The following is a 25,254-nucleotide window of genomic DNA, read 5'->3' on the forward strand; positions in this document are numbered from 1 at the left end:
CCTCGCATCTCCCGACAAAATGTAATCAACACCTCCCGTGATCACGTTCTGGGGCTGAATGCGGTATGCCAAAATGGACACACATAAGCTTAGCATCTTTTGCAAATTTCTCACGTAATCAAACACAATGTCTTGACGTAATTAAAGTAGGCCTACAATCGCCAAGACTAATAGACTTCCATGTAGGCTTTTGGCGTAATTAGTTCACGTGCGGGACCTGATGTGAGCCTGATCGAGGGCAACGCTTTCCTGCCCGGAAAATGATGGAAATTAATTCGTAAACAGTTCTAGTTTTCGACTCCTTGCAAGAAGGTCAATGAAACTGGGTAAAATGTTAAATGGAAATATGCCTGAGTCATGACTGAAAGCCCTTGGAGCTCCGTGCCCCTGAAAGTGTCAAGGACAGTAACTTAAACAAACATTACACTCTGCATGGAAAGTAGTCAGGCTTATTAATTTTGGTTTGTGTCCAATTGGAGGAATGACCTTCCACGTATTATACAGTGGACAGTAGGGGAAGGGCCCCTCATATGGACCGCTTTTTGTTTCATGCTGATAACTAGCTTGTTTTCTTGCGAAGAAGTTCCCTTTTGTGTTTGGTAGTCCTTCTCTCTTATGTTAACCGTCAGGCCTAATTAGAGTAAAATAGCTTTGATAGACATTCAGCAAAAATTAAATACAGAAAAAATCACAAATGGTCCATATTAGGATGCTTTAGATTTATCTGTTTTGGGTTGATGAGAGCATTATTTGAAGCACACCAGGAAACTAAAGAAGCTTATCAAAAACATAGTGAAATTAAGTGAAATCGTCAACTTCCACGAAAAGAAGACTATTTGTTATGTATTTTTGATATCTCGAGGGCTAGTTATAGGTTATTTTCAGCAAGCTTCTTAATGAATTAATGAAAATAGCCTTTAGCTTTTATTTTCTTCGATTTGTTGAAGGTGGTCCATATTAGGGGACTCACACATACTTTGAGATTTTGCTATTATTTTTTGTGTGCATTAGAAACTCGGGGTTAACACTGCTAAAATGTAACAAATACAGTCTTAGCTGTCATATATAGCACGTTGTGTGTGATAAAAGCTTTGGCTGTGGACAGAAACGAGTCCGTTTTAGGCGGCAAATTTAGAGTGAACGCTGCCAAAAGTGAAAAAAAGAGAAAAAGCCTCACGGTTTTGAGGTTTGTGTTTCTGCAACTGTTTTGACATGTGCAAGTTATCCAGAGAGGGTGAATACAGCGAATAAAATTGTTTTGAGCGCTCTAGTGCCGCTAGTTTGTCAGAACTGGAGGTGGTCCATATTAGGAGCCGGTCCATATTAGGAGCCCTTCCCCTAAATCGCTAAATAATTATGATAAAAAAGAATGCCCCAACTTCGGCGTCGAATCGCATACGTCAGTGCGAAGATTCTGTTTATCCTACACACTGTACTTGCGTGCTTCTAGCTCCAAACATCCCGGCAGGCGACGCCTCCAAATTGAAGACGATTCTTCTGGAACCTCGATCACTTCCAAAGCCTCGTGCTTTCTTTGACATCAAAGCAAAGAGACGCGTACGTCACTCTACAAATGATAGTGTGACGTGTTATTTTAAAAACTCTTCCAAGGGGAACAGCAATCGCATTTATTTTTTCTCTCAAGAATGACGTTTGTCTCTGTGGCTTTGACATCATGAGCAGCGGAAAACCAGGTTCCTGCCAGACTAGTTTGACAGGATCACTTATTTACATGATATGCCCACTAGTGAAATGAACGATATTCTCATCTCATGGGTGGTCTCTCACACGAAATAAAGGATAAATTGGAATACTGAACGAGCTACGCCTTTTCTTACAACCTGTCCTTACATCTAAATAATTCAAAATTCGAATAAATAAATAAGAGAGAGAGAGAGAGAGAGAGAGAGAGAGAGAGAGAGACAGAGAGAGAGAGACAGAGACAGAGAGAGACAGAGAGAGACAGACAGAGACAGAGACAGACAGAGACAGAGAGAGACAGAGAATGAGAAAGACAGAGAGAGAGGCTTGTTTAATGACAAACGACCCAGCTCACGAGTGCAGCGTAAGACAGAGAGGAAGACAGATGACTCTTCACCGCATCCCCTGCACCGACGTCAAATAAAATGGCACTTTCAAATCCTTACGTGGGCATTAAATAAATGAACACGACAGACTATAAACAATCACCACACCCTATTTTCCCTTTGATGTGTGCTTGGAAAGAAAACTAAAGGCGATAACGGCCACCCTTCTCACTTTTGTTTTCAAAGTTTGACCTTTTTTCCGAAACGAAACTTTCCCTTGAACTTCAATGTATCGATTTTTAAAAGTGACGAACACAATGCATAGCAAAAAAATAATAACGAATTATGATAAGGATGATAAAATGGAGACACATCTGTGGTTGTTGGCTGTTTTGTTGTTGTTGTTGTTGTTTATTTTGCTACGCGGAATCTTGGAAAACGAAAAATGAACAACTCAGTATTAGTGTCAGTACTATTCGTATGTTGTGTATTTTGTATGTCCACTTTTAAGATGGATAGATCGAGGTTTTGGTGACTGTTTCGGTTTGTGTATTAAAGGCACAGTAAGCCTCCCGTAAACCATCACAGACACTGTCAGGCTTTTACACACAGTACAAACACCCTTTCGTTTAAACACTCACCGCTTGAGAACATCCTAGGTAAAGAGCGAGCAATTTTCAAAGAATTTATTTTCGTGGACCGTCTGATCGGCAAATCAGGCGCCTCGTTTTGGCGCTGGAACTTACTTTTAGAATCTAAATAATAAATTGACAGCTTGTAACACAAACATTCTTAAATCATAAAAGATTTCTTTTTTCATCAAGACAAGATCAGTACAATTCGAAGTTTTGAAAGTTTTAAAAAAGATAGCCCGGAAGCAGTTCACGAAAGATCGTGTCTCAAAGGAGACGATTTTTCTGCATAGCGCTTGCTTTCTTTGAAGGCAGCCGCCGCTGATAAGTTCGTGTGACTCGCAGCCGTTTGTTGCGTTTTAGAATCAGAGGTACACAATAACGTGCTATTGCAGATACAGCCAGTCGCATTGAAATCACAAACTGACGATTAAATTGTAAAGAAAAGGAAAGTGGATCACACGGGTTCACGATGGCTCAGGGGTTAGATAAACCACGAAATCTGGTGTGTGGTTTACGCGAGCTAAATAGCAATTCAAACGAACTGTTTCCTTTAATGCTATTAAATGCTATTACAAGTTCCATAAGGTTAGAACTGCTTTTTTCATAAGAAGATTTAAATCGTTTTGTAAACCATTTGAGACATACTGGGGCTTTAAACTTTTATAAACTTACCATGCCAAAGTTGAATGTCCTCTTGGAATATTTCAATATAAAAGACACTTAATATCACACTATGCGTGATCAGAATTTGTAAAAAGTGTCATTTGGGGCCCCTGGACTACCTTGGACCCTCTCAAACTCCGCTTAGGGGGTCCATGGACCCTTTGAATATTCAAAGTGGGGGTCCCGGGACCCTCTAGGTCAGAGGGGAGCCCTGCAAAATTATTAGTTTTTACATTAAAAGCATTACGATATGTATCTTTGGTTTATGTTGTCTTTGGTGATTTTTACGTATTCATTTTTTCCAAATAAACATTCTAAAATCTGTAAATTAAAGTTCAGTCGGAAGCGCTTTATTTTGTGAATTTTTGAACTAGTTAAAGTTCAAAACTAGTTAAAAAAAACACCGACATTTATGTATGACCTCGAAAAAAACTACACGGGGGAGAAGATTAGTGTTGGTGTTTGGCTTCTATCGCCTTACGAAACGGAGAAGGTGTCATTGTGGGGTGATGTTGCAGCTTTTAGTTTTTCTTTGGTGAGTGGCATCACTGATACAGCAAGAAAGCCTAGTACGGAGAGAGGAAAGAGAAAGAGAGAAAGAGAGAGAGAGAGAGATGAAAGAGAGAGAGAGAGGGGAGAGAGAGAGAGAGAGAGAGAGAGAGAGAGAGAGAGAGAGAGAGAGAGAGAGAGAGAGAGAGAGAGTAAAAGAGGAGAGATCATCAGACGGAGAAAGAGATAACGGAACAAGAAGAAGGTGAATAGAACCAGGAAAACATTCATTTTGTATTTACTGATTGGTTTTTTTCCCCGTCAACATTCTGCTCGTCCGTTTTACATTGATCATTATTCTCTCCCTTTGTTTTAATCTACGACACGCCTCAGTTTTCTCATCTCAGCAACTCTTATCATTCGAAGGCCACAAATGTGTCCACCATGTTGTGTATGTAAGCTTGCATATACATTCGAACCTGTCCTGGTGAAAACCTCGCGATAACGACCACCTGCTCACAACGACCATTGGCACCTAAAATGATCCCCGACGATTTTCTTTTGACCACATGTCTATAACGACCTCTAGAGATCGGCCTCTTTGGTGGTCTTTAGTGACAGGTTGGAGAGGACTATATACAATCTAATCCTTATCCTCAAGACATTACTTGGATTATTAATACATGTAGAACTAAAAGCTACATGGTAATTTGTTATGTATCTTAACTTGGAATGGGTCCTGGTTTTTTTTCTTCTTCATGTTTAACATTGTATTCAGGCGCAATAATCCAAGAACCATTCCAAATAAGATAGATAACAAGATACCTTGTGGCTCTTGAGTAAATGGCTTTTTAAGCAACGGAAGAATAAACCAAAGAAAAAGTCAAACACACGTATACATGTGAAAACTACATACACACACCCACACGCGCCCGCACGCGCCCGCACGCGGGCGCACGCACGTACGCACGCACGCACGCACGCACGCACGCACGCACGCACGCACGCACGCACGCACACACACACACACAAACACACACATATTGTTAAAGCTTTTATTATTATTCAATCAGCAGGATGAATTATAACGCTTTCTACACCAAGCATAGACAAGCCATTCACATTCTTATACAGCGCAATTGAGATGTGTTGCAATAGGGTAAGTCACAAGCAGATGGCCATCAGAGTGTGGTTTTAATTTTTAATTTTTAAAGGATGTGTCATGTTAACAAATGCAAGTTAGATACAACACTGATTTGAAAACCAAAGACGTTTCTCACGGCATGAACATATGAAAACGTTATGTACATTGAGATCTTAAAATGGGCACTGGCTTTAAATCAGTGTGCATTATGGTGTGCGCGTGTGTGTGTTGGCGCAAATGTGATTGCGCGTGTGTGCGTGCGTGCGTGCGCGCCTGTTCGTGTGTAAATGTGTGTGTGTGTGTGTGTGTGTGTGTGTGTGTGTGTGCATGTGTGTGTGCATGTGTGAGTTTATCTGTCCCGTCTGAATCCTTCCTCGCTGGCACTCCTTCTGCGAACTCTTGAGTTTTATATACGTTCCAGCAAAAGAAAGTACACACATTAACAAAGAAACGATTTTCAAAGAAAGAGAAACTCTCTTTTTTTTTTTCTCTTGATTGACCGTTTGATTTGTTTTTAACCTTTTTTTAAATCTCCAGTGTTCAGAAGTCATCCGACAGCCCTGCTTCAGTTTATTCCTCGTAGTATGCTCCCGTGGGCGAAAAACCATGGTCTTCCTAAGGTGTTACCATTTCACGAGGAATACCCGTAACGTCCGTGACGGTTAATAACCCCTACTTTCAAAATGTTATTGTATTGCCTTTTCGCTAGACGTAGATGCACTTTGTAAGTAACAAACAACCATGTGCACAAAAAACCATGACGTATTTAGAATGTCCACAGGGATATTTGTGTGAAGGAGATGCTGTAAAATGGGTCCCGAAAATATTCATGAAATAAGGTACTGCTTTCACAATACTTTACTGCAAAAAACAGCACCGATGTTCGTATCATTTCAAAATCATAGTGCACGTGATAAAAAAAGGCTTGTCTATATTCTTTTCATGAATTTGTTCATGACGACTTTACCCGAAAAGGGATGTACACGACGTTTTCCTGCGTATTAATTTTTCTCAGAACTAGGAGCTAATAGTAATGGGCTTGTAATGGTGTGCAGCTGTTAGCTTATGGCCGACCTTAGCAGTGATGAGGACAGTTGAGCTTTTGCACTTTTTTGTATTCGCTGCAGGAACCCCGGACATTGAAAAAGTCGCTTCTTATTGACAACACGCGACTAGACTGCCCCTTTAATATATATATGCATTTTATTTTAAATTGTTTGCCAATTATTATAAAGTTCAAGAATAATAACGGGTGCATCTATTATGATACATGTTTTTGGATGCCTTTGCTTTTTTTGTGGTTTTGATTTTGCATGCGTAAAACAAAATGTACAAAGAATGTGTACTTTCCTTCGCCGTCGCGTATATATCACTGTCCTACATTGATTCTATTTAGCAGATCAACCCAGCCACGACAAATAAAGACTCGAGGAAAGTTTGTGAACACTTGCGTCACAAAACTGACATTGTTTGCATGCTTTCGTGACATTGCTTATTCCATCTCGAAGAAAAAAAATCACAGCCTTTAATTGTTACGTGAAAGTTAGTAAAGTGAATTCACTGAGCAGGAAAATGCCTTCTCAATGTCAAATGTATAAACTAAAATATATTACATGAACCTATGACACAATACACACATATTTAAACCACAAATTGACATCAGGCGTGAAAACGTAGACGAATACAACACATGCAACAAATGCGTAGGGACATTGGTCGAAAAAAGTATGGGAACATTTACTTTACAAATTGTTTGCTTCCACCAATAAACTGTCTTCGTTCATTTGACTTTTTGCATGTATTTTTGCCTGAACAGAGCTGCGACTCGTAAAATGTCATTTACAATTTCGGATTAACTTATAATTATACAGACATTTACTGTTTATCGGACTGCAGATGGAGTTTATAAAAGCTCTTGCCACAAGACATGTGACGTTCTCTTCAATTATTTTCAGTTACACAAATTTGCTTTCTGCCGAAACATTCATGAAACACATCTGTAGTGTGGATACAACGGAGTAAGTCAATGTGTTCAACAAACACACACATACACACTGGCAGTGTTGTTGAGGTTACTTATCATGCTCACAAATGAGATACTGAGCATGTCTCAACTTTGAGTTACACTGGTGGCTAACAAGATGTGAGATTTGCCACACCGGTAGTGTTCAATCGGCAGTGAAAGGAACAAAGAAACAGTTCACCATCAAACACTTCACTCCTACTGAAGTGTTCCACGTTTGAAGACACTTTTTGTGACCAGTTTTGGACACAGGGTGACATGTAGTACACTATTTTACTGGCAACAGTTGCCAACATGGTTAATACTGTGTTTTTGTCATCAGTTCAGTTTTGAACACAGTGTACCCCCCCTCCCCCCCCGGCCGAAATCGGCGTAGGCTGCCTGAATGGCGGGGTAAAAACGGTCATACACGTACCAATCCACTCGTGCTAAAAACACGAGTGAACGTGGGAATCTAAGCCCATGAACGAAGAAGAAGAAACAAAAAAGAACACAGTGTACCATGTGTGCAACTTTTGCCAGTAGAATTATGTAGTATGTCACACTGTGTTCAAAATGGGATACAAAAAGTGTGTTCAAAATCGGAACACTTCAGTTTAGAGTGGACCGGCACGGTTGGCCTAGTGGTAAGGCGTCCGCCCCGTGATCGGGAGGTCGTGGGTTCGAACCTAAGACTTTAAAATTGGCAATCTAGTGGCTGCTCCGCCTGGCGTCTGGCATTATGGGGTTAGTGCTAGGACTGGTTGGTCCGGTGTCAGAAAAATGTGACTGGGTGAGACATGAAGCCTGTGCTGCGACTTCTGTCTTGTGTGTGGCGCACGTTATATGTCAAAGCAGCACCGCCCTGATATGGCCCTTCGTGGTCGGCTGGGTGTTAAGCAAACAAAACCAAAAAAAACAAACCATTGGGGGGATGGGATAGAGCCACTTGTTAATTGTTTCTTGTTCACAAAAGCACTAATAAAAAAATTGCTCCAGGGGCTTGCAACGTAGTACAATACATTCACTGTATATGACCTTACTGGGAGAATGCAAGTTTCCAGTACAAAGGACTTAACATTTCTTACATACTGCTTGACTAAAATCTTTACAAACATTGACTATATTCTATACAAGAAACACTTAACAAGGGTAAAAGGAGAAACAGAATCCGTTAGTCGCCTCTTACGACATGCTGGGGAGCATCGGGTAAATTCTTCTCCCTAACCCGCGGGGGGTGCGTAGCATTCATAACTACAACAGGAAAAGACAGACAGACAGACAGACAGACACACATACACCACGACCCTCGTCTCGATTCCCCCCTCTATGTTAAAACATTTAGTCAAAACTTGACTAAATGTAAAAACAGGGTGTTGGAAGGCTGTTGACAACTAAATTGTTAAATTCGGGGGCGGGGAAGGGGGGACTTAAAAGAGAGGTTCCCAGGTAAAAGCCTTGTCAGATCCCCTGTGATGACTGACAGGATCGTCTACACGGGAGGGGTGTGATTAAGGAGCGCGAGCACTTCAAGCAAAGATGGCAAAATAGTGGGAGTTTACGTCATGCATGATCGACACTATGATCCTTAGAACAACAACAACAACAACAACAACAACAACAAAGCAACTAAGGCACTGAAACTTATGGCGTCCGCAAGTTAGACGTCTGTCCGGCATTAAAACAGTAGAAGTTGTACCCTTACTCAACAGCTGATTCAGAAGACACTAAAAGCAGCAGGGTCATTTTGCGGCTCGCTGTATCTGACGATGCACAGCCATAGCATAGCCAATACACTTATTTCAAGCGATGTATCCTCAGGTATCATACAGCCGGTGTCTCCAGAACTTCCTTCTGCATGCATCTAAAGGGCAATGGCCTAGCTAGCTTCATCGTCTGGAAGGTATGTGCATCAAACCCACACCTTGACTGAAAGGCTGCACTGTACACTTTTCGCTATGGGAAATGTTGGACATTTGGTCAGCCACAGCAATGAAAAGTTCACAGCAGTCTCGTCTGTTTGTATTCACAGATGGCATATGTTGAAATGCTACACTGTACGCTTTTTTCTCTCCAGCAATGACGAGAACTTCCCATCAGAAACGGTAAAAAGATTTGGTCAGCCGCAGCAATGAAAGAATCGCATCATAAACAACAGTTTTTATTAAGGGATTCCCGTAAGCTTCACGCTACAGCAATAGCGATGTCTTCCCATCGAAAGCGTTGGACATTTAGTCTGCAACAGCAATGACACAATCACAGCAGGCACGCCAGATTGTATTCAAGGATGACCGACGTTTAAACCCTCGATAAAATGCTAAACGATAGACTTTTTGCTACAGGAACGAAAAAAGCTTTCCATTAGAAACGTTGGACATTTGATCAAGCACACATTGTCAGACCAGTCTTCACGGATGGCCGATGTTCAAACCCTCAGTGAAAGGCAACATGGTAACGAAAAGCTTCTCGCTACAGACAAGACGATGCTTTACCATCAGAAGCATTGAACATTTGGTCAGCCACATCAATGAAAACGTCAGAACAGTCACTCAAGGTTTTATGTTTGTTCAGAGATGGCCGATGTTGAAACCCTCGGTAAAATGCAACACGGTAAGCGTTTCGCTACAGAAACGACGATGCTTTCCCATCAGAAGCATTGAACATTTGGTCAGCCACATCAATGAAAACGCCAGACCAGTCACTCAAGGTTTTATGCTTGTTCAGAGATGGCCGATGTTGAAACCCTCGGTAAAATGCAACACGGTAAGCGTTTCGCTGCAGCAACGACGATGCTTTTTCATCAGCCACATCAATGAAAACGTCAGAACAGTCACACAAGGTTTTATGTTTGTTCAGAGATGGCCGATGTTGAAACCCTCGGTAAAATGCAACACGGTAAGCGTTTCGCTGCAGCAACGACGATGCTTTTTCATCAGAAGCGATGAACATTTGGTCAGCCACATCAATGAAAACGTCAGAACAGTTACACAAGGTTTTATGTTTGTTCAGAGATGGCCGATGTTGAAACCCTCGGTAAAATGCAACACCGTAAGCGTTTCACTACAGAAACGACGATGCTTTCCCATCAGAAGCGATGAACATTTGGTCAGCCACATCAATGAAAACGTCAGAACAGTCACTCAAGGTTTTATGTTTGTTCAGAGATGGCCGATGTTGAAACCCTCGGTAACATGCAACACGGTAAGCGTTTCGCTACAGAAACGACGATGCTTTCCCATCAGAAGCGTTGAACATTAAAACAGCCACACCCATTAAAAATTCGCACAAATCATACAAGGTTTTATTTTTCTTCAGTGATGGCCGACGTTCAAACCCTACACGGTAAGCATTTCGCTACAAAAACGACGATGCTTTGCCATCAGAAGCGTTGAATATTGAAACTGCCATACCTATTACAAATTCGCACAAATCATACAAGGTTTTATTTTTCTTCAGTGATGGCCGACGTTCAAACCCTACACAGTAAGCATTTCGCTACAAAAACGACGATGCTTTCCTATCAGAAGCGTTGAACATTGGAACAGCCACACCAATGAAAAATTCGCACAAGTCACACAAAGTTTTTGTTTCTTCAAGGATGGCCGACGTTCAAACACTCGCAGTGGGAGGGCACCTCGATGGGAGCAAAGCTGACGGGAGCTGCGCCTTGCACGGGTCTAGTGCTGTTGTAGACCAACACCCAGTGTGCACGGAACTGGTCCACACACTGTCCTGCGCCGCACGTGCTGCCTGGTCTGAAACAACACACAGTGAGATATTGAGTTAATTAACTAAAACGATTTTTCGAATGATGATGAACAAGAAAATGCACGGCTTTACACACTTTAGAACAGTTAATTAAAGAAAGAACAAATCAGTTACATTGAAATTCATGAGTTTTGTGTGAGTGTGATATATAGAGAATACTACATGGCTTGCTGTGTAATACCAGGTTCACAGGAGGTGATTTAAAAAAAAAAGTTAACACGCGAGAGTAAGCCCTGGGTTTTGGAAGGAAACTCTCCCCTAAGAGTTGCCGAACCCCCGAAAAAAAAAGGAAAAACTCCAGCCTTATTTATTTTATGAAAGTTTTGGGAAAAGCTTCCTTCGTGTATTTTCAGCAATTCAAAAAAAGGGCAATGTCTCATGACGTCATTACTGGGCATGTAATTCTTTAAGATACATGAAATGAATCCCATCATTACTGCGTTCACATGGAAAAGAACAAAATCACCCCGCATCACCTATATGAGATATATTTTTAAATCCCACCACAGAGACATCGAAATAGATGAATTCCGGAAATATCCCTGTCGGGTTTGTATGGATCACGTGGGAAAGTTTAATTTCCCTTAAAGGCTAGTCACTAGTGAGGGTGTGTGTCTGAAACATGTGTACAGGAAACACGTGTGAGTTATTTGTCTCATTCTTTCTTTATTTGGTGTTTAACGTCGTTTTCAACCACGAAGGTTATATCGCGACGGGGAAAGGAGGGAGATGGGATAGAGCCACTTGTCAATTGTTTCTTGTTCACAAAAGCACTAATCAAAAATTTGCTGCAGGGGCTTGCAACGTAGTACAATATATTACCTTACAAGGAGAATGCAAGTTTCCAGTACAAAGGACTTAACATTTCTTACATACTGCTTGAATTTGTCTCATTAAAAGCAAGGGTATTCCCTCTTTCAAAACCCTTGCAAACCCGACAGAGTTATTTCCGAAAATCGTCTGGCCTTTGGACTTTTCAAGAAAATGTTCAATACTCAAGCGCATGGTTTAAAAAGAAAGTAAAAAGAAGCTTGTATGACCAGTATATCCATAAATGGTTTACAGAAATTGGAGGAAAAAAAATGTTTTGAAATTATCGAATGTTTAACGATATTTTTGCATGTGAAGACTATGTCACACACCTGCCATATCAGCAATGTGTTTCAATGATGAAGTTTAGAACATTAAACAACAATTTGCCTGTACAGAAAGAACGTTATCTTGACATCCCGAGGTCAGAAAGAACTTGCACCAAATGTGTATCACAAGACATAGGTGATGTCGGAATTCCATTATTTATTTGTCTGTGATTTTTTCAAAGAAGAAAGAGCTGAGTTGTTACCACCTTACTATTGGAAAAAACCTAATGCACTTAAATTTAAAAAGTTGTTTGCTACTAAGAAAAAGAAATTGCTAAAGAATATTTTGGACTTTATTAATAGAATTTGTAACAGTTTTTCATAATTGTTTTTATTTTTTTATTTACTATACAGGGCCGGACCAAATGAGTTGTAAGGGGGGGGGGGTTCCTCCTTTTTTGGGGGGGCAAATCAGCGCCAAAGTGGCGAAGCCACAAGCGCGCGCCTGCGGAGCAGGCGCGCGAACTAGGGGGGTCCGGGGGCATGCTCCCCCGGAAAATTTTTGAAAAACGGTTAAAATCTGTGCAATCTGGTGCATTCTGGGCCTTGTTTTGAGGGTTAAGAGCAGCATTGTTTTGGTGCTAAAACTAGTAAAAAAACCAACAACACTCAAAGCAAGGTACATGCGTTTTCCAGGGGTGGGGTTCCGGAACCCCTGGAACCCCCCCCCCCTGGGTCCGGCCCTGCTATATTAGCATGTATCATGATTGTATTGATTGTATGTATTGTTAAAAATGCCCCCATGGGTTATAGACTAATACAACTTGAACTTGAACTTGTCTATTGTCGTATCAATGATGCAGATCAGATTACAGAGATTGCGATTGCAATTCGTCCCGTATCGTAAATGTCAGGCCCTTTTGCAACCCAGATCGTCGTCATCTATCACTGATGTCAAGTCTCTCGCCGTCGTTCAGACCACAGACACGATGACATCACAGCATTCATTTATTCACAGCGTCCGTTAATATTGTTTGCAAGGACGTCTGTGTCCATTGGGGTCATAGCAGCTGTACCTATTGGGGTCACCTCGCGGTTCACCTGTCCATAGACCAAATAGCCTGGACCGCCAACTCGTCACGTGACCCTTCGAGGTTACGACGCTCGACTTTCAGGGGCGCTTAGCGTCCGGTTTGAAAGGCCAGCGATTCGAAGACAGTGAAAAGAAAGCACGCTCCAGTTATTTGTGACAATGGGAGGTGACAATGAACTGGATTTTCCAAAACTCCAAACTAAACTTAACAAAACTCATCGAAAAACATGTTCCATATGCACTTTTGCTGAGTTTATTTTAGCATTTTCAGAACTTACCTCGGCAACTTCGTCCATGTTTACAATCGACACCGGATATGACATCCCCCTGATTTCTGAAAGGCCATGTAAGCGTAGGTTCCTAATGATAAATGCGAGAGGCCGCTACCTCGTAATAGAGAGAAAGAGCGGAGAGAGAGCTAGTTGGCGGTCCAGGATAAATGGTCTATGACCTGTCCGATTACACGTGAAATATGGCGCATGACCTGCCATCAGCGACACATACACAGCGTGTGGGCGTCATTTGTGACACTCGCATTTTTCATGGCGAGTGAATCACAGCGGCATCTTGATTACCTTCAAAACAGTGTGGCCTTTGCAGTAATTAAATTAGAAGGGAGGACGCACTTGTTTTGCTGAGCACTGTCCCAAGGCAACCATAACGTGATGATGCAAGCTGGGTCCTCAGCGTTTTGACAACATTCTGCTCTGAACAGGGGTTCGCGGAGTTTTGTACTGAGAACGCAAGACAGAATTAAAAACCAAACAAAGCGCCAATAGAAAACAATCTACGACGATTATCCTGCTAACTTTAGAGTTGCCATGTTCAGTATTTTGTACATTAACCTAAGGGTGAGACGGAGCGCATAAAAAATGTGACTTCAGAGGTTGTTTTTATCCATGAGCCTCATCCTTTTCAGCAGCACAGAACAACAAAACGGAAACTAACCGCATGCATTTCATAAAACAATCTGACGTTACTTAGTCTGAAATCCATAATCAAATTATTTCAACTTATCCCTTCTACATGGCACTTGGCATAAACACAATTATTAGATTTCTGCATACCCAACAACCGAATCTGTGTGGCCAACTATCCATCTGGATTCGTCAAAAACTCCGTTGCAAGCCGCAAGGCCATGCGCGGCAAGGCCAGTACAAGAGACATACCGCCATTTGGCGGATAAAGCATGACATTCCCGTCTCACAGCTCCACGTGTCATGTTTGTAAATGACCTTAGATTATGCCTTGTCCAGCTGTGGTTTTTGTCTCAATAACTCTGCTGGTTGCGAGGATGTTGGTGTCACAAGGCTCGGTCTTCGCGAGCCGACACATTTGAACTTTTTGCTAGCTAACGTAGAAAGAAAAAATGGTTTTAGATTTTGATAAACATAAAAGGAATTGGGTTAACCACTTTGGAAAGAAACGATAAGAAAAAATCGTAATTTCCGAGAGTTACGGTATAAGCTAACAAATGTTTTATTTAGCCATCGCCTGAAGAGGGACTAAGGGACGAGAGAGAGAAAGAGAGAGAGAGAGAGAGGAGAAGGAGAAGAAGAAGAAGAAGAAGAAGAAGAAGAAGAAGAAGAAGAAGAAGAAGAAGAAGAGCTGTACTGACACACACACACACACACACACACACACACACACACACACACACACACACACACACACACACACACACACACACACACAACTCATACTATTCAAATCAAAGCGACACAGTCTCGTGACGTCAGAATTAAGGACACGCAATTTGCATGATAGCACATAACAATTGTGAGGGAAGCAGAAGAGACATTTACTGCATGTCCTTTTGTTTGTAGCACTAAGCATTGTTGTCCCACACCAACGTGTCATATTGGTAAATCACCTTAGATTATAACTTGTCCGGCCTCAATTACTTGTCTGGTTGGGAGAACGTTCGTTTCAAAAGTCAAGAATAGGTTTTAACGAGCGAACATATTTGAAATTCATATTTGCCAGCGTGCAAAAGAATGATGCTGATGATACAAAATACATAAAAAAGAAATAAGTATTGACGGATGGAGAGAGGGAGCGACGGTGTACGAAAAATAAAATAAAATATTCAAATCGACACAAAATAATGACGTCAGAAGGAAGGAAACGCCATTTGCACGACAACACAATATGATTAGCGCCCCGGACATTATGACGTCAAAGGACATCACGTGACAGAATGGCAGCCAAACTATTGGTGGAATGCGCGGCTCCCCGCCTTGTTACAAAGACTGTAAGACACAGTGCTGGCAAGCTGTTTGACTGCTGGGTGTCTTGTAAAACAAAAGGGCGAGGTGAGAGTTGTCTGTAGAAAGGGCAGCAATGACAAGGCTCCGTGACACCTACTCCCATTGCAATCCTCCGTCACATTCACAAAAAACACGCCGACCGCAAAAACAACGATAAGACTCGATGCATGTTCTTTTTTTTCCCCCGTCTTCGTGTGTCTGTTTGCTTGTCTTCTTATCTGTTGACGATAGTGCAAGTCATTCACCTCCATCATTCCTCTCTCAAACACTCTCTGTCAAAGCGTCTCTCTCTCTCTGTCTCTCTCTCTGTGTCTCTCTCTCTCTATCTCTCTCTCTCTATCTCTCTCTCTCTTTCTTTGCCTGGTTGTTTTTGCCTGCCTGTCTGTTAAGATAATTGTAAGGCCCCCCTCTCCGCCCCCAGTCTGTTAAAAAATTCTTAATCCTCCCCCCCCCCCCCCTCTATTTTTGTTTTAGTCTCTTGGCTGTCTATTCACACTCGTGCAAGTAATTCATCCATCCCCAGTTATCTCCTTTTTCTGTTTGTCAGGCAGATGACATTTATGCAAGCACCCCCCCCCCCCCCAATTCTTCTTCTGGCTCTTTCATTATCTGCTGAAAATAGTGAAAGTCATTATTTTTTCCTTTGACCGCCCCCCCCCCCCCCCCCCAACACACACACACACACGAATCCCGCGTCTTCTTCTGTTCACCTTAATGTATACCTGTCAGTCTGTGGGCATTGGCGCATAAGTCATTTTAACTCTCTCACTGTCTCTCCCTTTCACTCACTCACACACACACACACACACACACAACATACACACCTACACGCACACACACACCTACACACACACGCACACACACACACACACACACGCACACACTCTCTCTCTCTCTCTCTCTCTCTCTCTCTCTCTCTCTCTCTCTCTCTCTCTCTCTCTCTCTCTCTCTGTCTGTCTCTGCCCTCTCTTACAGGATTATGCCTATCTCAATCTCTGTCAGCTGTTGTTCTTTGAGCAAATTATTCGTTGAAAGCAAATTGTTTCGTTTACCCAAGCAAATCGCCATGACTGCCTTCAACTATGACTGTTTAAAAAGGTATTTGGTTTTGAGGAACTACATTCTGTTCTCTTTAAACTTTGAGTGATCTTTTTGCGCGCGTTTGGGTATGTTAGGGAAGGAAAGTAGTGATGCCTTGCTATAAACATCAGAACAATCTTCTTCGCCTACTTTTTCTTCGTCTTCTTACATAGCCACTTATCCGTTACATATGTCATTTAATTTAACTACACAAAACTGACTCCTTTGGGGGCCTGGTAGCTCAGTTAATAGAGCACTGGACTTGTGATCAGAGGGTCGCAGGTTCGAATTCGGGCCGGGACGGACACGGGTCAACTTTATGTGCAGACCCAGGGACGGAAGCCATGTCCCACCCCCGTGTCACCACAATAGCACGTAAAAGATCTTGGTCATTCTGCCATAAGTGCAGATGGCTGATACCACCTAAACACGCATACACTTGTGTATCTCGTCAAAAGCCGTGAGGGCGTACAACTTGAATCATATAACCCATATCTTGTCCTTAAGAGGCGAAATATTTAGCCTGTAGGACATAAAGCATTCTCTCTTTCCTGACTCCTTTCCCTCCAAAATACATCGCCTTGTGTGAAAATGAACAGATATTTTTGTGCACAGGGGTCACAGTCTGGGTTAGCTGTGGGCTAAAATTAGGCACGGAATGACAGCTCCAATGATAGGAGCCCTATAATTAGGCACGGTGACGTGACATGATGCATGCGAGGACTTCACGTTTGCATCCAAGTGCACAACACATTATTATTGTGTACACTTTCTTTTTCGGTACATAAAGTTTAAAGGCAGATCTGCCTACAAAACCCTCCTTTCCAGAAAAGAGAGAGAGAGAAGAAAACTTTTTCATATCTGCAGCTGTTTCAACGTGAAAGCAGTACATTACATAAGACAAGATAAATGTGAAGCCACATTCACTTTTCACGTTTCATTTGTCACGAAAAAAGACAAGCTTTAAGGCATAAATCTGAACAAGACGTCTGGGGAATATATATTTTTTAGGCGCCCCACCCTCTTTCCTAGACACAATGAGCATGTCAAGGCCTTCCAGACAACAGACCGTGCATTCTGAAAGCTCAGCTGAAGTTTGACCCTTGCGTTGATAATGGGGTTACCTTGTCAGAAACGTTTTGTGCATTGACCGCAGGAGGTACCGCTCATGTGCACGTCAGTGCTGAGCGCATATTAGCCACAGATTGTAACGTTTTTTCGTTCATAATTTGCAAATGTGTGTATCTTTTAGCATTGCAGGTACTGCATCTGAAAGTTAGGACAACAAATGTTGACTTGTTGCAACCCAAGGAGGCACGTTAAAGTGCACGTGCTTAAAGAGTGCAATACAACTGATTCATTATTCAGTCTAAACTGGACGAGGGATTGGATAAGAAGGATGGCCTTGAAATACACTCTACCGGAAGTCTTTTAAACTCTCCAACAGTTGCCAGTATTTATCGCAGACGTTTGGGTCGTTTTGTTAAAAAAGCACCTAACCCTTCCGTCAAGCTGAAAACACCACAGCAAAGGGTACCAAGGCTGATGTTTAAAGTCAGATCGGCAGGCAGGTCGAAACAGAGCATCAGACGACCTTAACCATGATGAAATTCAGACTAAACATACTGAGAGGAAGTAAATGCCAATTAGGGACATGTTTTGTTGCCACGTATCTCAGATCTTAACCATTTGGCCACATATGAAAAAGGGCGTCAGTACGGTCTTAAACAGTCCGCCATGATCAGAATTCCGGCTGCTCGGTAAAGCGGCCATTTAGATTCCTGGCGCTTAGCCAGCAAAAGCCCCGGTGCTCGGCGGGGACGACATAAAAAGATCATCACTCTCTCATCAGTGTGGACAAGGTGTCCAACTCCAGATGTGCCACACCACGCTTGTCACTATCACTCTCCACGTCATGTTGTCGCGTCGCCCCTCGCTTTTGCCTCGACGTGCGCTGCTTGACTTCTGGCTTATCCTCGTCTGTTCCTCTCCGATCCCCCCCCCCCCCTACCCTTATTATTGTTTCTATATCCTCCACCCCACCTCACTCCTCCGCTACCCAGCCCCTAAATCTGTCTCCAATCTCTCTGAACATAGTTTACATAATCCGCCCTTTTACTCTCTTCCGACCTCACCCCCCCCCCCCCCCTCATCCCACTCTTCTCTTTTCCTTTGGTCTCCCAGTCTCTGTCTGTGTGTGTGTGTGTCTCTCTCTCTGTGTCTCTTTCTGTCTGTTTGTCTGTCTGTTTCTCTCTCTGTCTCTCTGTCTGTCTCTGTCTCTCTCCCTCTGTCTCTGTTTCTCTCTGTCTGTCTGTCTGTCTGTCTCTCTGTCTCTGTCCCTCTCCCTCTGTCTCTTTTTCTGTCTGTTTGTCTCTCTGTCTGTCTGTCTCTCTCCCTCTGTCTCTGTCTCTCTGTCTCTGTCTTTCTGTCTGCCTCTGTCTGTCTGTCTGTCTGTCTGTCTCTGTCTCTCTCTCTGTCTTTCTCTCTGTCTGTCTCTGTCTCTCTGTGTCTGTCTGTCTCTGTGTCTGTCTCTGTCTCTCGCTCTCTCTTTCTGTCTCTTTCTGTCTGTTTGTCTGTCTGTCTCTCCCTCTGTCTCTCTGTGTCTGTCTGTCTCTGTCTCTCTCCCTCTGTCCCTCTGTCTCTCTCTGTCTGTCTGTCTGTCTCTCTCCCTCTGTCTCTGTCTCTCTGTCTCTTTCTGTCTGTCTGTCTGTCTGTCTGTCTCTGTCTCTCTCTCTGTCTTTCTCTCTGTCTGTCTCTGTCTCTCTGTGTCTGTCTGTCTCTCTGTCTGTCTCTGTCTCTCTTTCTGTCTGTTTGTCTGTCTGTCTCTCCCTCTGTCTCTCTCTGTCTCTCTCTGTCTCTCTGTGTCTGTCTGTCTCTGTCTCTCTCGCTCTCTCTATCTCTTTCTTTCTTTAAATACAGTCCTTCCCGTGAAAACAGCTCAGCTCATCATCTTAGATCAGATCATGCTCCACCTGGACGCATACCAAACGTCCACAGCCTGGATGCTTCCTGTGCGGAAGATTTGATGATGATTTAACTTCACAATTTGACACTATTACCGCCCATTAAGAAAGGGTTTCATAAACAATGTCCGACTCTGCACAAAGATCGCCCATGCTGTTGATTGTTAGGGTGTGTCCAAGTGTGCGGTTGGGTGGGGTGGGGTGATCTTATCCCACGGTAATCGGCAGGGCAGATCTGATATAATATGTGGTGCCGCCATGTGAACTAAAAAAGAAACTTTTTTGACACCTCCAAGTCACCAAGAGAGGGTAAATACTGCGAATGAAATTGTTTTGAGCGCGATAGCACTGTTAGTTTGTCAGAACAGGGGGTGGTTCATATTAAGAGCCGGTGTAACACGAAATATTTACTCCACGAAAAATTTACTCCGGAGTAAAAATTTCGTACGAAATTCTTACTCCGAGTAAATTTTTCGTACGAGAAAAGAACTCCCCAAGGCACGAAAAAATTACTCCCTCCACGAAATTTTTACTCCCCATTTTTTTTTACTTCCAGTAAAAATCTCGTACGCGAAAATGGGATGCGGGCGAAGGGATAATGCCAGTATGTGATCTCGCGCAAACGAATGTCGCGCTACCCTCCCTCCACCCCTTCCACCACCAAGACTAACAGGGGACAAGGGAGTAAAAATTTCGTACACCTGGCATGGGAAGTTAAATTGCTCGTGTTGGGGTGAAGTAATTTATTCGTTATTTATTCGTCAGGGGAGTAACATTTTTGAACGAAATGTTTACTCGGAACTCACCTGTCTTGGGGAGTAATTTTCTCGTGCAATGGGGGAGTGCTTTTTTCGTAAAGGGAGTAACTTTTTCGTACGAAATGTTTATTCCGGAGTAAAAATCTCGTGGGAGTAATTTTCTCGTGTTACACCGGTCCATGTGTTAGGCAACCCACACTCTTGATAGACTATGAGGCTTAAATTCCACGCTACTCCACCCCAACACCCCACGGTTGTCTGCATGCCCAGCCCACTTCAACAGTTGTCTACACGAGTACACTTCCTCTCATGTTGTAGGATACAGTGTGTGAGAAGACATGTTCATCAGTGCTTTTACCTCAAGATTTTGCTTTGGAATGACTAGGGATCATATGTCTTCGAGCCGTCACAACAGAAATTAACATGTATTTTGACGTCATAGAAAAACCCTTTCAAAAAAACTTGTCGAGTCAGCATGGCTAAGGTTTTGGGACTGCTTAAATACTGTACTGAGGGATTAATTTTAGAGTTCGTATCAAACAGTATGATCAGGAAGTTTCCCGATACCAAAGATGTTAACTTTGACGGAAAAATGATTCTGCTGGCGATTTGAATGGCAGAGAACAGGAATGATGAACAACCTCAAGCATGGGTTTAAGAATGAAAATGGTACGCGAAAAGGCGAAGGATAATCTGTGGGTGTCAAACATGCCGTGTCGTAAAGTGAGAGAGAGAGAGAGAGAGAGAGAGAGAGAGAGAGAGAGAGAGAGAGAGAGAGAGAGAGAGAGAGAGAGAGAGAGAGAGAGAGAGAGAGAGAGAGAGAGAGAGAGAGAGAGAGAGAGAGAGAGCATAGTAAAATTCACCAAAACAACTTACTTGCATCTGCCTATGGGAATGAACTGGAACATATGCCGTAGATGCACGACTTTGTATACTTTTCCAGCGATGGTTACATTCGGTGGAGTTCCGTATTCCATGACGCTGAAAATAAATTACATTGTTTTAATATTGGTTTAAACAGTATTTGTTTGACAGTAATTTTCCGATGGAACATATCACAGATGCCCACACATACACATACACACCCACGCACACCCACGCACGCACACACACACACACAAACACACACAGTAATTTTCTCTTGCCAAACAGATATATGCAAGAATGGGACTAAAGAAGAATATTGCGAGATACATTGAGAGATAGGGAAAAAAAACAAATTCTAACATTCCGAATTTAAACTAAAAAAACACAAAACACTTTTTATCTCACTATCAGTTAACGCGAGAAGTCGCTTAGCTATCCGATTTAGGTGCGCAAACTAGATCTACAAACAGAAAGTGCGAAAACAGCTATGTATAATGAATGTTTGTGCTCTTTATAATATTGAAGAGCCAGTGAATATTGTCTTGCTCAATTGATGCTGTATAAAATAACCTGCATGTTTATATATTCTTACGCCCAAATCACTCACACAGACTGCGAGAACGTCGCTTTTCTCCCGCTATTAAAAGCAAAAGCGCTACAAAACAAACTCGCTCGACAAAGACAGCTAAAAACAAAAACGTCACCCACGTCTCACAGCATCCGAAACCTCCAGGGGTTGGTTCCGAAGAAATAACAGGATTTTCATTGTGGAAAATGGGCCGGTTAGAAATACTGTCAACAAATACAGCGGAGCCTTTCACTCCAGAAACGCTTCCTCTGTTTGGCGCGCCTGCGCCTGGCATCGTTGCACTTCCGCTGTCCACAGAGTAATTCCCCCTGGAAGCGTTGACGGGCAGGTCAATGCCTCCGATGAATTCCGGCAAAGGGACGGCGTTGGCTGGTGGAACGGTGCTGAAGAGACCCGGATACAGCTGCGTGATCATCTCCTCCATTGGCATCACGCGGCGCGCGCATCTCGCGCATGCGTCGTTGCACGTCCACCATTTGTTGTGGTTGCCTCTGACGCCTGGCGTCCAGAACAGGTGGAGGAGGAAGAGAGGGAGGGAGAGGATGACCAGCACCTTGCGGCAAGCTGAAAACACACACAGGCAAGGTTTAAGGTGACTGAGAGCACCACCGTATCAATGGAGGGATTCTGCGGGCATCGCAGCAAAAAGAAAGAGGGACATTTTTCTGGGACTCTGGAGGCAGATGCCAGACAGTAACACTTAGTCTCAAGACTGTACAGCAGTGGTCAGTCGTTACTTGAACGCACAGGCTGGACTGGCAAATATTGTAAATACTAAGAGGCGGGGTCTGCAGGCTTCGGAGGGCCACCTACCAGGTTCAAAGCGCTGAAGTTAAAACAAATTTCCAATTTCGAATATGAATGTCAGTCTGTTGGCGGGATGGGCGAATCAGTTCAAATGGAAGATTAGACCCTACTTATCGGACATGAGAACAAGTCGCGTAAGGCGAAATAACAACATTTAGTCAAGCTGTCGAACTCACAGAATGAAACTGAACGCACTGTATTTTTTCACCAAGACCGCATACTCGTAGTTTCGTCAGTCCACCGCTCGTGGCAAAGGCAGTGAAATCGACAAGCCAGAATAGTGCGGTAATGGTCGCGCTGAGCAGGATAACACGCTTTTCTGTATCTCTATTCTTTTTAGCGTACTGAGTTTGTTTTTAATCCAAACATATCATATCTATATGTTTTTGGAATCAGGGACCGACAAGGAATAACATGAAATTGTTTCTAAATCGATTTCGGACAAATAATTGTAATCATAATTTTTATATTTTTAATTTTCAGAGCTTGTTTTTAATCCAAATATAACATATGTATATGTTTTTGGAATCAGAAAATGACGAAGAATAAGATGAAATTGTTTTTGAATCATTTAAAAAAAAATTTTTAATGACAAGTTTCCGATTTTTAATGACCAAATTCATCAATTATTTTTTAAGCCACCAACCTGAAATGCAATACCAAAGTCCGGCCTTCGTCGAAGATTGCTTTGCCAAAATTTCAATCAATTTGATTGAAAAATGAGGGTGTGAACTTTTACAAAAAGCCGGATATGATGTCTTCAAAGGTATTTATCGAAAAAATTAAAAAAAACGTCCGGGGATATCATTCCCAGGAACTCTCATGTCAAATTGGTCCAGTAGTTTAGTCTGAATCGCTCTACACACACACAGACACACAGACACAGACACACAGACACAGACACACACACACAGACACACAGACACAGACACAGACACACACACACACACACACCGGCACACACACACACATATACACCACGACCCTCGTCTCGATTCCCCCTCTATGTTAAAACATTTAGTCAAAACTTGACTAAATGTAAAAAAGAAGGGAGAGAGTGAGAGAGAGAGAGAGAGAGAGAGAGAGAGAGAGAGAGGGGGGGTTATCGTTCAGTCTATGTGCGTACATTTGCAGTTACACGACAACGGCCACAAAACTTACTGCACATGTATTTAAAGACTACCCGATGAAGCACCAACACAAATATCACAAATATCTGCATACACACTTGATGTGATTTACAAAAGCAAAACACCACATATATCTTCACGAAGACTGGTGCGTGGTTCGACAACACGGATTCATGAGAGGATCACACATTGTTCAAGTACGTGAAACACAATGAATAAACAAGTCGCGTAAGACAAGACGGCTTCGTCAATCCCCGCGAGGAGGAAATCGCCCATTTTTCACGTGCAAAACGAAGTGAAATTGACAAGCCAGAATAGCGCGGTGGCGTATTGCGCTAAGCAGGAAAGCGCGCTTTTCTGTACTCTTTTTAACTGTCTGAGCTTGTTTTGAATACAACATATCATATCTATATGTTTTTGGAATCAGGAAATGATAAAGAATAAGTTGAATTCGTTTTTGGATCGATTTCTTAAATTTCAATCGCAGCTACTAATCAACCTATTTTCGTTAATTGTGATCACATTTTAAGAGTAAACATGACATATGTATATATTTTTAGATTCAGAATTTGATGGAGAATACGATGCAATCACTTTTAAATCTGTCAGTGACATTTCGATTTTAATGACAACTTTTATGAGCAAACTAATGAACTAATTTTTGAGCTGCAGAGCTGAAATTCAATCCCCTAGTCCGGACTTCGTTGAATACTGCTTGACCAACTTTCACAAAAAAGCCGGATATGACGTCATTGAAGACATTTATCGAAAAAATGAATAAAAACTCTGGGGATATCATACCCATGCAGGAATTTTTATGTGAAATTTAAGTATGACGTGATATATTCTCACGCGCTTTTTGGACCCTGAATCGCCTTGGTCGATACAGATGACACAGAAGACGATATGCTCCCCTCGGACCAACATAAAAGCTGGTCTGTCAACGAGCCACCAAACATCTTATATTTATTATTTATTAATTGTTATGTTACCCACATTTAGACCGCCCTGATATGACCCTTCTTGGTCGGCTGGGCGTTAAGCAAAAAAAACCAAAACCCAACAACAACAACCCACATTTAGGAGAATTACGAGCATGATGTTTTAGCATATTTTTTTTCTCAGAAGACCAAATCAGCACTTACTTCAGCTGTAAAGCAGAAAGAAATGATCAAAGTTCGTTCATTTTATTTTTGAAACAAGAAAAACGTGTGCTTAATTTGTTAGTTCATTTTAGATTGGAATAATCAGTGTAATTTGTTCGCGTTGTTAGTTTTGTTTTCTGTTGCTGGCAAAAAATTGTGCTGTTGTTGCAATTTTACAGAAAACGTGAGACACATGCACAAAAATATGTTCCCGGTAACTTGACACTCTTTTTTTCCATTGTCTGCAAAACTTCAGACTTTACGATTTATTTTTGGTAATGAAAAGACGGGGGGGAATATTCATGCAACCAAAGAGCAGTTCCTATGTCCGTATCTCTAGCAAACCTCTCTTGGTATTTGCATCACATACATGTCTGACATATTAACGCTTTATCGGTCCACGTGTCTCATAAAGTGGTAACATACACCACGACTTAATCGACGTGCTCGTTGTCTACTGAAATTAATTACCCCTTTGTGACAAATGTGGTGTGAGACAAAGATAAAAACAACACCTGCATCAGCGTTAGCTAGCCTTAATTTGAGAGAGAGAGAGAGAGAGAGAGAGAGAGAGAGAGAGAGAGAGAGACAGAGACAGAGACAGAGAGACAGAAAGAAAGAGAAAGAGAAAGGGAGAGAAAGAATGAGAGAGATAGAGAAAGAAAGAGAGGAGAGAGAGAGAGAAGAGAGAGAGAGAGAGAAAACAAAAACAAAAGAGAGAGAGAGAGAGAGAGAGAGAGAGAGA

At 42.3% G+C, this 25,254-nt stretch overlaps 1 protein-coding gene across 1 annotated transcript; it reads right to left on the minus strand.

Annotated features, from left to right (window-relative positions):
* Positions 1–7,355: 7,355 nt before the first annotated feature.
* Positions 7,356–23,402, minus strand: LOC138950875 (uncharacterized). Its single transcript, XM_070322588.1, has 4 exons — positions 23,396–23,402; positions 21,547–21,991; positions 20,848–20,952; positions 7,356–10,715 (listed from the first exon to the last, which is right to left on the minus strand). Exons 1-4 carry the CDS (start codon positions 23,400–23,402, stop codon positions 10,553–10,555), a joined length of 720 nt encoding a protein of 239 aa, XP_070178689.1. The 3' UTR covers positions 7,356–10,552.
* Positions 23,403–25,254: the final 1,852 nt, after the last annotated feature.

The sequence above is a fragment of the Littorina saxatilis genome, linkage group LG1 (genome assembly GCF_037325665.1).
Source record: "Littorina saxatilis isolate snail1 linkage group LG1, US_GU_Lsax_2.0, whole genome shotgun sequence".
Classification (NCBI taxonomy): Eukaryota; Metazoa; Mollusca; class Gastropoda; order Littorinimorpha; family Littorinidae; genus Littorina; species Littorina saxatilis.

Excerpts from the sequence above, each read along its gene's own strand:
- LOC138950875 (XM_070322588.1), bottom strand. Across the intron at positions 20,953-21,546 it reads GGTTTCGGATGCTGTGAGAC|CGTCATGGAATACGGAACTC; the intron begins GTGGGTGACGTT and ends ATTTATTTTCAG. Across the intron at positions 10,716-20,847 it reads ATTCCCATAGGCAGATGCAA|ACCAGGCAGCACGTGCGGCG; the intron begins GTAAGTTGTTTT and ends GTGTTGTTTCAG.